We start from the raw sequence: 12731 nt of genomic DNA on the forward strand, positions 1-12731 counted from the left end.
CCTGGCCCCTGACCATCCCCTCTTCCACTCCCCCATCAGGGCGAACGTGGCTCCCCTGGCCCCACCGGCAAAGATGGGATCCCAGGGCCCCTGGGGCTTCCTGGACCGCCGGGAGCTGTTGGGCCTTCTGGCGAGGATGGGGACAAGGTGAGTTCACGGACACAAGAGCTCGTGGAGGAGGGGCTAGGGGGCTCAGGGTAGGGAGAGGCCATGTTGGTCCTCCCTCACCTGTTTCCTCTGCAGGGGGAAGTGGGTGCCCCTGGCAACAAAGGGAGCAAAGGCGATAAAGGGGATGCGGTGAGTGTGGGGGCCAGTGAGGGAGGTGGGCCTGGGGGAAGGCAGAGGGATGTGAAGGATGAGGGGGATAGCTGGGACCCCAGGAGAATGGGAAGGGTGCTGAGATGGCTACCCTCTCCTCTCCCTTTCCTTGGTGGCCATCTTTCTGTCTGTGACTCTGCATGGCCCTGGGGCATCACCTCCCCAGCTTGCCTCTAGGACCTTCAGCCACAGCATCGCATCTATGAGCCAGCTCAGTCCCTGGAGGGACTTCTGGGGAAAAGTCCTAGTGATCCAAGCATTGGACGATGTCTATATCTGATCCCACTTGTTGGTGGCTAGGATGACAGGATTGTGGGGGAAGCAGCTCTTGCTTCCTGGTGGGGGCAGTGGGAGGCAGTGAATGTCATCTTGAGCGCGCTCCCAATCTTGAATTTGGGGTGTTTTTGGCTGTGTTCCCTCCCCCAGGGCCCGCCTGGACCAACAGGGGTACGGGGTCCTGTGGGACACCCAGGCTCCCCGGTGAGTGCTCTTGGTTTTGTGGCCATTGCCTGGACCCCAGATGGGAAGGGACAGTGTCCTCCACCATGACCCAGACCCAAACTCAACCCCACCCCTACCCCTCTGTGATGACACCCAACAGGAACTCATCCCAGAGTCTGGCTCAATCCCAACCTCAACCTGAACCCTGAAGGCCATCGCAGTTCCAGTCTCAACCCCACTTATGACCTGAACCTCAATCCCAGCTTAAACTTTATCTTCAAATCTGAGCCTTGACCCAGTCCTACCCTGAAGCCCAACTTTGACCCACCCTCCAGTGCTGACCCCAAACCTGGACCCAAACTTTGAATCTGACTTTGGCCCCAATGTCAAACCCGACCCTAAATTTCACCTCAACCTCGTCCAAACACTGCTCATGACCTTGACCTCAACCCACCACCCAATGCCCATCTCACCACTCGCTGCCCATCTGAAAACTTTGACTCAACTCTTGGCTTAATTCCCAAACTCTGACCCTTAACCTGTACCCCCACCTCCAAGCCCAACCCTGACCCTTTCCAAACTTAATCCCAAACCTGACTGCCACCATTAACCTGACTTTGACCCTGTCTCCAACCCTTGACCCACACCCTCACTGTGCCCTGTTTCTGTCCTTCTCCCAGGGAGCAGATGGGGCTCAGGGACGCAGGGGACCACCAGGCCTCTTTGGGCAGAAAGGAGATGATGGAGTGAGAGGCTTCGTTGGGGTGATTGGCCCCCCTGGCCTGCAGGTGTGTGTCTGAGTTTGGGGGCGTGGCCTCTTTCCCCACACTCTGTGCTCCAATCTTGCTTCTTTGTTCCACAGGGACTGCCGGGCCCTCCTGGAGAGAAAGGGGAGGTCGGAGATGTAGGGTCCATGGTATGGACAACCTGGGGAAGGTGGGAGGGCAAGAGGATAGCAGGGTGGTGGTGACCGTTAGACTGATTTGGAGGTGGTGGTGTCACAGGGCACATTGTCATTTTAAGATGATGCTGGGAACCAGCATTAAGGGTGGTGTTTGTGGTTAGTGGTGCCTTTGAGGGGTCATGAGTTCACTGGATGCTATTCTGACTGTCTCACAGGGTCCCCATGGAGCTCCAGGCCCTAGGGGTCCCCATGGCCCCAGTGGATCGGAGGTGAGGACCCTCTGTGGGGGGTGGGCAGGATGCCTGAGAGGTGGGGGCATCCATTTCCCAAGAAGGGGCTGTTGGGATCCTCAGTCCCACTTCTACCCCTTGCTGTCTCTCCAGGGCCCTCCAGGGCTGCCTGGGGGAGTTGGTCAGCCGGGCGCTGTGGGCGAGAAGGTGAGAGAAAGGGGGCAGGCGACTGCCTAGGGTTGGGAAGGCACAGCCAGTCTTGCTTGGGGGTGGCTGTTCTGGGGAGCTCCTTCCTGTCTTTCATAATCAGACCTCTCCTTAAGCTCAACTTCGCCTCCTACAGGGTGAGCCAGGGGAGGCTGGAGACCCAGGACCCCCAGGAACCCCAGGCATCCCTGTGAGTGACTGTGTCCTGTGCCCCTGCACCCATCTCAGGGAACCTCTGGCCCTTGGGCATCTTGGGGCACCTTGACCCCTGGGCAGACCAGAGTCACCCATTGACCCAGGACCTATGGGTAGCCCCAGTTGTCTTGATGACAGAGCCCTGGAAGGTCTCAGATAGGGCTGCTACACAGAGTTCTTCAGGTTGTACACTGCACAAGGGTGTGGGGCTGAGAGAGGGGGTGGGGGCTCGGATCCAAGCCATATACCCTGAGTTGGGGATGAACTTCCCAGAGGGATCCCCTTTTCTAATTCACTCCAATGTGGCATGTGGGCTAGACCAAACTTGGTCATGATCTCTGAGCACCTGGGCCATCCTTGCCCCTGACTCCTATAAGTCCTAGATCCTGTGACCTCTGACTCTTGGACAGTCTAGGCTACTCTGACCCCTGGCCCCAGGAAGTCCCAGACTACCCAGATTCTTGAGTCCAGGGATGCTGACCCTTGACCCCTGACCCTGGACTCTTGTCTAGGCTATTCTGACCTCCGACCTCTATTTCTACAAAGGGGCCCAAGGGAGAAATTGGTGAAAAGGGGGACTCAGGTCCATCTGGGGCTGCTGGACCCCCAGGCAAGAAAGGCCCCCCTGGAGACGATGGAGTCAAAGGGAACGTGGTGAGTCCTCGGAGAAGAGGAGGCAGAGATGGGGAGGGGCCTTGACCCTGCTCCCCGACTTCTAGAGCAGGCCTTCCCTCCTCCACCCTGCTGGCCCCCGAGCCACCCAGAACGTGGCTGACAATGACCAAAGGCACGCTTGTATGTCACGGGATGGGGTGGAAGTTGCTCCCACACAGAACCGATCTGGAAATGTTGGCAACAGAGCTGGGGCTGATGTGGGATTTAGCACCAGGGTGGAGGCTGAGACCGCCCCCCCTCCCCCGGCCATGGCAGTGGGGCTTGGGGTGGCTGCCAGGGCAGTGAGGAGCTCCGGAGTCTGTGGGACCTCAGTTTGCATCTCACCCCTTTTCTGAGGGTCAGTTCTGTTGAGTCGTGGGCTGGGAGACACCTGATGGATGAAGTGAGGTGATGCATGTGATGCCCCTAGGTCTCTGCCTACACGCGTTAGACTGTAGAAAGCTCTCTCTCCCAGGGCAGGGATTTTGTGTTTTGTTCACTATGTGTCCTCAGCAGCCCAAGCTGTGCCTGGGCACTGTTCACCTGTCAGACAAATGCTTGGTAATTCAGAAATGTGATTATTCGTCATTCTGTCTTCCAGGGCCCCACTGGGCTCCCAGGAGATCTAGGCCCCCCCGGAGACCCAGGAGTTTCGGTGTGTGTGAGCCCCCCACCCCCACAATATATTCCTAATTCTGCCCCCATCTCGCCTCCCTCCACAGACTTGGGCAAGGTCAGGGGAGCATATAAGCTTTATGTGTCCCCAAGCTTCACCCCAAACTCATGTTGCCTCCATGACCCCTCCCATCCCCCACAGGGTATAGACGGCTCCCCAGGAGAGAAGGGAGACCCTGGTGATGTTGGGGGACCGGTGAGTGGGGGAGCAGAGCATGTTGTGCTGGCAGAGGGGGGTTGGGGCTGGTGAGTGGGTAGACTGGGGGGCCGGAGGAGTAGGCTGATGAGGTACCCAGGGCCCCCATACAGCACCTGCTTTGCCGCTCTGGGCCTTCACCACGACGGTGAGCAGCTTAATGGAGGAGGTGGGAGACGGCTGGTGCTGTGGGGATGTCTGGGGAAGGCCGTCCTGGGATCACAGGCATCCTGACACATAGCCCTGCTCAACCGACGTGAGCTAATACTACCCTCGTACTGTTACATATCCATAGGGTCCGCCTGGAGCTTCTGGGGAGCCTGGCCCCCCTGGGCCCCCCGGCAAGAGGGTAAGTGAGACCTGCCTCCTGGCTGACCTGGCTCCAGCTTTGATGCACTCGCACCCACAGGCCCCCACAGGCCCCCGCCCACCTCCACAGGCCCCCTCACCCCCAAAGCATCTCTCTACACTCTTTCCCTCCTCAGGGTCCTTCAGGCCGCATGGGTCCAGAAGGCAAAGAAGGGGAGAAAGGGGCCAAGGTGAGTACCCCCCCTGCCCAGCGAGCATCCCCGTGTTGATCCTCGGCCAACAGATGGGCCATCAGAATGGGTGCCCCAATTCCTTCCCCCTCCCTGATGGTTCTTGGCTGGGAGGCCAGGAGGAAGGTGCTGTCTGACACTTTCTGCCCTTCCCTTGCCCTGGTCTGTTTCAGGGGGAGCCAGGTCCCGATGGGCCCCCAGGGATGACGGGCCCAGTGGGGGCTCGAGGGCCCCCTGGACGTGTGGGGCCTGAGGGTCTTCGGGGGATCCCCGGCCCTGTGGTGAGTAGGGTGGGATCAGACCCTCTTTGTGTGACCCACCTTATGCTTTCTAATCACAGCCTGAGGTGGCTGACCCTGGAGGGCGGTGGGGGCATCTACACTGGGTCTGGCCGAGTGCAGCATCCCCACGTTCTGCTTCATCCTAGGGTGAACCAGGCCTCCTGGGACCTCCTGGACTGATGGGCCCTCCTGGACCCCTGGTAAGAGACCTCTTTGTCCCTGGTGTCTCGGCATGGAGAACCACACTGGGCATCCAGTGGCCACCTGGTGCTGTGGGCTCACCCCTCACTGACAGTCCATCTGACCACCTGTACTAACCATCTATCTTGATGGTCTTATCCTGATGGTCAATACCGACCCTCTATCTTGGTGGTTTATACCGACCACAGTGACCATCATGACAAGCCAAACTGACCATCTATGTTGATAGTCAACACTGACCACCCACAGCGATCCTGACCATGGACCATTCATACTGGACCTCCTCCAGCCAGCCCTTCATTATCCCTTGTCATCACCCCTCTCTCCTGACCATCCCCATGACCACATCCCTGGTAATTCCCATTTGAAACATGAGTAATTTCCCATTTGACTACCCTCCAATCACCCACATGAACCTTGAGATTTTGTGTTTGAGCCTGACTAACTGAGCCTCACTCTCCTTCCAGGGGCCCTCTGGCCTTCCAGGATTGAAGGGAGATGCTGGCCCCAAGGGGGAAAAAGTAAGGATACCTCCTTCCATTATTCTCCCCCAGTTACCTCTGTCTCCTCCACATTTACCTCCCTCCCTGGCCAGAGGGCTGAGAATTTGGGGTCTCCTCTGCTCCCAACCTCATTACCCCAAGGCTCTAGAAGAAAAATCCTCCAGCAATCCCCCCACCATATTTCTTTCCCTGTGTGTGCCTCTCTCGTCCTCCAGGGTCACATTGGATTAATTGGCCTCATCGGCCCCCCTGGGGAAGCTGGTGAGAAAGGGGATCAGGGGTTGCCAGGCGTGCAGGGCCCCCCCGGCCCCAAGGGAGAACCCGTGAGTGTGTGTTCTACCCCAAGTGGAAAGACTGTGTTCATAGGAAGGGGTGGGGGGGGGGCAGAATTGGGGCTTATTTGGAGACTGTGGGGGTTGGGGGCTTGGGAAGCCTGGTCTAGAATAAGAGTTGTGTCTGGGGAAAATGGCGGGGGGTGGTGTCTCCATCTAGGGATTTGCAGGTTGGAGGCTGTGTCTGTGGCCTGTTTTTTGAGGGGACTGGAGGCTTGTCTGGGGGATGTGCCTGGATCACAGGGGTGAACCCCATCAGTGATGACCTTGGTGTCCTTTCTTCAGGGTCCCCCCGGTCCCATCGGCTCTCTGGGCCCCCCTGGGTCCCCAGGTGTGGCGGTGAGTAAGAGGGGTTTGTGGGGTGGGGTCACCATGGTGGGGCAGCTGGGACTCCAGCCCTCCCTGTCTCTACCTCACAGGGTCCTCTGGGACAGAAGGGCTCAAAAGGTTCCCCGGTGAGTATGCACTGTTCCCTCAGGCTCCCACATCCCGGCTTCCCACCCCTTTCAACGTCACCACACCCTCAATCCCTTTGCATTCATTCATTTACTCATTCAATCATGCATTCGACTATTTACTCAACACCTACCGTTGTATTTTATCAAATCTAAAATGCCACCAATTGTGAGATGCACCATTATTTTAGAAACTACTGTGAAGAAAAAACAGTTCTGACAAGGAAACTATGACTTGCCAAAGACGTTAGGTTTTGATTTCGGAGATGTTAAAATATGGAAAGGAAATGAGTGTTTTATAGTTGGGGCTAAAAAATTGCAGTTCCCTCCCCCAGTGCTGTGTGAGTGAGTGAGTGACTGAGTGTGTGTGTGTGTGTGTGTGTGTGTGTGTGTGTGTTGGCAGGAAGGGGTCTCCATAGACAGAGTTCACTCCCCAGTGACTTCTCTCTACAGGGATCCTTTGGTCCCCGTGGCGACACTGGCCCCCCTGGCCCCCCTGGCCCTCCGGTAGGTTCCCCAGGGAGTATGTTGGGAGTGTCTGTCCCACTGGGTCCCCAAGTGCCCAGAACTGGGTGGGGCACACAGCAGGTGCTCAGGGCACCCAGGTGGGGAGGGAGGTGTCTTGAAAGCTGAGGGAGGATGCCGGCTCTGCTGGAGGGTTTAGGGGAACACCCATGGGGGCTCTGACTGGGTCTTGTCTTGCTTGACTCTGTCCCCCCCACCATCTCTCCCTCCGTCCCTTCCATCTCTCCTGGCCTCTGTCTCTATTTCAAATACTTGCTGCACAATTTTGTCTCTGTTTCTTTCTCTCCCTCTGCTTTCTTTACCTCACCTTGCGGATCCCTCCACGGTGTTACTGCTTTGGCCTTTCCCCATCACTGGGTCTTTCCTTCTCTCCCTCCTATGTGTCCCTGTCCGTCTCTGCCTCTCGATGCCCCCCCCCCCCGTCCCTTTTTGATCTCTCTCTCCCTTTTCCTATCTATCCCCACCCCTGTGTGTCTCTGCCTCCCTTGTCTCTCTCATCTTTGCTTGTCTCTCTTCCTGTCTCTTCTTCCCGCATCTCTGCTCTCCCCTCTGCCGTCCCCGCACCCGCTCAGGGTCCCCCGGCCGAGCTGCACGGGCTGCGCCGGCGGCGGCGGCGCTCTGTGCCCCTGGAGGGCCCGGAGGGCGGCCTGGAGGAGGTGCTGGCCTCGCTCACGTCGCTGAGCTTCGAACTGGAGCAGATGCGGCGCCCTCCCGGCACAGCTGAGCGCCCGGGCCTCGTGTGCAGTGAGCTGCACCGCAACCACCCGCACCTGCCCGATGGTGAGGTCCCGCCCCTGCCTGGGCCCCGTGGGCAGGAAGCCGTCGGGTCCCGCCCCCGACTCACTGACCCCACCTGGCTCTGCGGCAGGGGAATACTGGATTGACCCCAACCAGGGCTGTGCGCGGGACGCGCTCAGGGTTTTCTGCAACTTCACGGCTGGAGGAGAGACCTGCCTCTATCCCGACAAGAAGTTTGAGACCGTGAGTGCCTGGGCGGGTGGGGGGAGGGGGCGCAGGGAGAAAGAGGGCACCGGAAGCCAAGCCGTATCACCAGCCCGTCCTCCCGCCTCCACCAAAGGCTGTCCCCTGCTTCCCCTCCCTGCCCAACACACACACAGGCTTCGTCTGGGACCTTATCCTAACTTCATCCGGCATTTGTTGAGGACCTGCTGTATGCCAAGGCCTGTGAAGGTCTGAAGGTCTGAAGGTCTGGGACCACAGCCGAGAATCAAACAAAACAAAACTCTGCTTTTAGGGAGCTCACCTTCTACGAGAAAATCTAGGGAAGGAAACAATAATGGTGGCAGATCTTTAAATAGTGCTTTATGTGTGCCAGGCTGTTCTGAGCACTTAGCTGCATCAACACTGAGGCCCAGTTCTGCCATCATCCCCCAGAGAGGGAAACTAAGGCACAGAGAAGTTACCCGAGGATTACCCAAGGCAGGCTGGCTCTAGAGTCCCAGCCCTTAACCTCCTGTAGGCACTGCCTCCTGATCCACTATCTGAGGGGCCTGTGGACTCATTGCCCTCCAGGCTGTGGGATGGGAGGTGAGACCACCTGGGCCCCCAGGAATACTGGGCTTCTCCATCAGGCTCAGCAGCAGAGGGCAGTGGGCAGGCAGCAGCAACTCTAGAACCCCGGGTTGGGATATAAACTGGGGGGAACAGGGTTTTTTTCATCTGCAAAACGGAGCTCAGGAAGGTATGGACTGGTTGTACAGTTGAGTGCTGTTGCAATGTATCAGGAACACTGATTAGACACTGACGATGGGCGGTGCTGTGCTAATGCCTCTGCTGCTGGTAAAGTATGTAGCCAGCACAGAACCTGCAAAAATGCATGGTGATGTCCCTCTTATTTATGATTATTTTTGACTGGCCAGAGCCCTGGTTTAGTGGGAGCTCAACCCTCCGCCTCTCCCGCACCCTTACACACTAGTGGATGGGAATACAGACAAGCTCAGACCTCGAGGTCACGTAGGATTTGATCTCTAAACAGTTGCTGGTATCTGAGCCTCTCCCGCCAGCTCAGCTTCCTCCTGCCCAGAGGTGTTGGGGAGGGGTGTGAAGACTGATCCAGGTTTGGGTTCCTCAGACACAGACCCTGAGACAAAGACTTGAGGGCGAGTCATTTATTTGGGAGGAGATCGCAGGAGGCACCAGGAGAGGAGGGGGGAAGTGAGAGGGGACTGGGGGAGGCAGCCGATGAGGGTTAAAATGTCACCATTGGGCACTGAAGGCTCAGTTCCACTGGGAGACTTCTGGGAGATGGTGTGGAACAGGCACGTGGGGGAGGGAGAGGGAGCTGAGCATTTATCCATCCATTCTTGTCATTGGTGGAGAGCTGCCTCAGAGGGCAGGGACTCCCAACCCCATGGTTTGCCCTGTGCACCGGCCAAGCCAACTCCCATGACCAGAGAACAACAGCTCAAGGGTCCGGGGTATACAGTCTGCAACTTTCATTGCTGGGAGGTAAATACAGGAAGACATGGCCGGCACCCAGGCCATCTACACTGACTACCCCCTCCCATCCCCAGGTGAAAATGGCTTCCTGGTCCAAGGAAAAGCCGGGAAACTGGTACAGCACATTCCGTCGAGGGAAGAAGGTGAGCGGCTGGAGACCGAGGTGGGGGATGGTATGAAAACTGGTGGGAACTGGCATGGGGAGTTGGAGGAGGGGCTCTGAGGGATGAGAGGAACAGGGCAGACTCACCTCTGCCTTCATGGTGATTGCAGGCTTGGTAGGGGTAGCAGATTGGGGGCGGGGGAGGGGTGTGTGGAGCGTCAGATGTGAATAGGGGAAGCCCAGGGTATGGTGGAAATCCAGAGGCAGTCCCAGAGGTGTCCTGGTAGCAGTCACAGATCAACTGAAGCCTAAAGAATGAGCTGGGTTAGCAAGTTAGGGAGGACAAGGAAAAGTGTTCCAGGCAGAGGGAACAGCATACACAAAGGTCCAGAGTTAAAAGAGGATCTGGGGAATTGAAAGAAAAAGCCACTCGCCCTGCTCTAGAAAGTGTGAAGGGGAATGTGGTAAGAAAGGAGGCTGGGGAGGTAGGTGAGGGCTAGGCCCACCTCCCCAGAAAGACCTGTGAGCAGCAGGGAGCCATGGAATGTGTTTCAGTGAGGGAAGGACCCAAATCTAACCTCTCAGTTAGAAAAATGCTTCCGGGGCAGGTGGGGAGGGGGCGGTGACTGGCATGTTGGCCCAAGGGAGTGAAGAGGTGGTCCAGGCTGGAGCTGGTGCTGTGGGGGTGGGGAGGAGGGCATGGCTTGGAAAATCTAAGAGAGAGGCCAATAGGACCTAGTCACTGATGAAATGGAAGGGAGGGAGGAGAAGGTTGGTGGGCTGGTGTCTTGTGACATTCTGAGATATGTAGATGAGAAGAACAGGTTTGATGGGTGGGGGGATTTGGGGTTCAGCTTGGGAACTGTTTACATGACATACGTGTATCTGCCAAGCACTGGGAACGTAGCAGCAAATAATAAACACAGTTCCTGACTTCATGAAGTTGATACTCTACTGGGAGCATAACCAAGGAAGCAGGCAGACAGGAACCCAAGAAACAAAGCTATAATATAGCGTGGGGGTATCTTGGTTTGGGTTCCCCCCAAAACAGACCCTTCCACACAGACTCAGTTGCAAGTACTTTATCTGGGAGGTGATTCCAGAAAACATCAGGAGGGGCACATGGAAATGATACAGAGATGAGAAGGAGGCCAGAAGGGACGTATTACCCAGCAGGCTATCTCAGGCCCGTGATATGTTAATAATATATTTTATTTGACCCAGTGCATCTAAAATAGTGTCATATCAATATAAAGGTTACTGAGGCATTTAAAATTTCTCCCCTACGAGTTCTGCAGAGTCTGACCCATATTTTATGTTTATAGCACATCGTAATTTGGGCACTAAATTTCATTGGAGGTTCTTGATCCATAGTTAGATTTCATAAAATCTGCCTTTGAAAAAGTAGATTCGCATACTTGAGTTGTTCCACACCTAAGTTCTCTGATACCTGGATTGAGGCTCAGTTAGTAGTTATGAATTAAAGTAAAAGCATAAATACAAATTTTTAATTAAACAGTTAAGTAACATGGTTGAAAGTTTCCATCTGATTGGCCACATTTCAAGTGCTCAGTAGCCACGTGCACCTGGGGGCTCACAGGGGAACCATGGGGGGCTGGATGGCGGGTAAGGCCACCCCCAAAGAAGGGGACGTGGCAGAGGTCGTGGGTCTGCCAGGGGATGGAGAGCCTGGGAGGGAGGTTCTGCAGAAGGAGTAGGGGTGACTGGGGGCACCCTCACCTCCTACTTTGTCCCACCCCCAGTTCTCCTACGTGGACGCTGACGGGTCTCCAGTGAACGTGGTGCAGATGACCTTCCTGAAGTTGCTGAGTGCCACAGCCCGCCAGAGCTTCACCTACTCCTGCCAGAACTCTGCCGCCTGGCTGGACGAAGCTGCAGGCGACTACGGCCGCTCCCTCCGCTTCCTCGGGGCCAACGGGGAAGAGGTGTCCTTCAACCAGACGACAGCAGCCACCATTGCTGTCCCCTACGATGGCTGCCGGGTAAGGGGAAGGGCAGGGGCCGGCCAGAGTGCGGAGAGGCTTTGGCTGCCCTCCTGCTAACTCACCGTTCTGTCTTCCCAGCTCCGCAAGGGACAGACGAAGACCCTCTTGGAGTTCAGCTCTTCCCAAGTGGGGTTTCTGCCTCTGTGGGATGTGGCAGCTACTGACTTCGGCCAGACGAACCAGAAGTTTGGGTTTGAACTGGGCCCTGTCTGCTTTAGCAGCTGAGAGTCTTGGGGTGGGAGGGATAATGAGGGAGCCCCAGACGGGGCACTATTGGTGCTGAGGCTTTGAAGCCACCGTATTTATCGTGTCCTGTGACTGTGGAGCCAGGGGAGAGTCTGCTCATCACGGTCAAGCAGTCTTCCTTCTCCGTTCCAGGGGGCCGGGGGCTGCACTCCCCTGGCTCAAGTCTAGCCTCCCTTCACTGCACCACAGCTGACATACTGTAGTCTGGCTCTGCCTGCCTGCCCAGCCCTCATCTCCCCACCCCCGAAGCCCCATGCAATGAACTTCTAACTCAGAGCTGATGAATGCCCCCCATGCCTGCCTCCCCACTCCTCGGTCAGTGCCCCCAACACCTGGTGGTGCTCCCCTTTCCAATAGTTAAGCACTGGATGTCTCCTGATCCCAGGCTGGGACCCCTTCGCTCATTCCTATTTTCAGGTGGGTTCACAGTGAAGGAACTGAAGTCAGGCTCCAGAGGGAAGAGTGGGGCTTCCCTGGACTGAGCTGGGTGCTCCTTCCACTGCCTCAGCCCAGCTCTGAGTTCTGCCCCCACCCATATCTCCCCAAACTCACCTTGCCATGCCAGGTGGTAGGGGAGCCAAGATGGTGGGGGTGAGTCAGGATCCTAATGGTGCTGCCCTATTTATACCTGGGTCTGTATTAAAAGGGAAAATCCCCTCTGTTGTATATTTAATCTGCTTCCTCCTTTAGGGAAGGCTGGGATATGATGAGAGAGATTCTAGCATGATCCCCACCCCTCCGGGGCCATAGGGCATATTTGGCATCTCAAGTCTGAGAATAAACCAGTGAACTGTGTCCCTGTGTCTTTCATCTAGTGCTGCCTATATCTTTCTTAAGGTCGGGCTCTTGTCTCGCCTGAGGTTATCTGCCACCACCTGTCCTAATAGTGTCTTTTGGTAGAGGTGGCTTTGGGAGGTGGGGGAAACCAATTATAATGGTACTCACCGGAGACGATGGGTCTGTTTACCATTTCAGAACCCTAGAAGAAGAGTCAAAAATCTCCGGATCTCTAAGAGAGATCTTAAATGTTTTCAGCACACAAAAAAGAAATTTTAATTATGTGTTGTGATGCCAGTGTTAGCTAATGCTACGGTTGTGATCAGTATACAAGTGTATCAAATCAACAGGTTGTATGCTTAGACTTAGACAATGTCATATGTCAATTCTATGTCAATAAAGCTGGAAAAAAATGTGAACCTATTAGTAATACACCAAACTTTGAGAGAGAGAGAGAGAGAGAGAGAGAGAGAGAGAGAGAGA

The 12731-nt window shown here is 56.1% G+C and overlaps 1 protein-coding gene across 3 annotated transcripts in view; it reads left to right on the forward strand.

Moving 5' to 3' along the window:
* Positions 1 to 12266, forward strand: part of COL5A3 (collagen type V alpha 3 chain) — a 35959-nt gene extending 23693 nt beyond the window's left edge. For all 3 annotated transcript variants that reach the window (XM_058728110.1, XM_058728111.1, XM_058728112.1), the window contains 25 exons: positions 40 to 147; positions 244 to 297; positions 745 to 798; positions 1440 to 1547; positions 1622 to 1675; positions 1879 to 1932; positions 2047 to 2100; positions 2237 to 2290; positions 2842 to 2949; positions 3551 to 3604; positions 3767 to 3820; positions 4116 to 4169; positions 4306 to 4359; positions 4533 to 4640; positions 4787 to 4840; positions 5309 to 5362; positions 5560 to 5667; positions 5962 to 6015; positions 6096 to 6131; positions 6585 to 6638; positions 7229 to 7436; positions 7525 to 7637; positions 9191 to 9259; positions 10983 to 11222; positions 11304 to 12266. In XM_058728110.1, the coding sequence (XP_058584093.1) occupies positions 40 to 147; positions 244 to 297; positions 745 to 798; positions 1440 to 1547; positions 1622 to 1675; positions 1879 to 1932; positions 2047 to 2100; positions 2237 to 2290; positions 2842 to 2949; positions 3551 to 3604; positions 3767 to 3820; positions 4116 to 4169; positions 4306 to 4359; positions 4533 to 4640; positions 4787 to 4840; positions 5309 to 5362; positions 5560 to 5667; positions 5962 to 6015; positions 6096 to 6131; positions 6585 to 6638; positions 7229 to 7436; positions 7525 to 7637; positions 9191 to 9259; positions 10983 to 11222; positions 11304 to 11450 (2109 nt within the window). In that variant the 3' untranslated portion in view covers positions 11451 to 12266. The remainder of the gene's footprint in view (positions 1 to 39; positions 148 to 243; positions 298 to 744; positions 799 to 1439; positions 1548 to 1621; positions 1676 to 1878; positions 1933 to 2046; positions 2101 to 2236; positions 2291 to 2841; positions 2950 to 3550; positions 3605 to 3766; positions 3821 to 4115; positions 4170 to 4305; positions 4360 to 4532; positions 4641 to 4786; positions 4841 to 5308; positions 5363 to 5559; positions 5668 to 5961; positions 6016 to 6095; positions 6132 to 6584; positions 6639 to 7228; positions 7437 to 7524; positions 7638 to 9190; positions 9260 to 10982; positions 11223 to 11303) is intronic.
* The last annotated feature ends 465 nt before the right edge of the window (positions 12267 to 12731 follow it).

This window comes from Neofelis nebulosa, chromosome 4, assembly GCF_028018385.1.
Source record: "Neofelis nebulosa isolate mNeoNeb1 chromosome 4, mNeoNeb1.pri, whole genome shotgun sequence".
In the NCBI taxonomy this organism is placed as follows: Eukaryota; Metazoa; Chordata; class Mammalia; order Carnivora; family Felidae; genus Neofelis; species Neofelis nebulosa.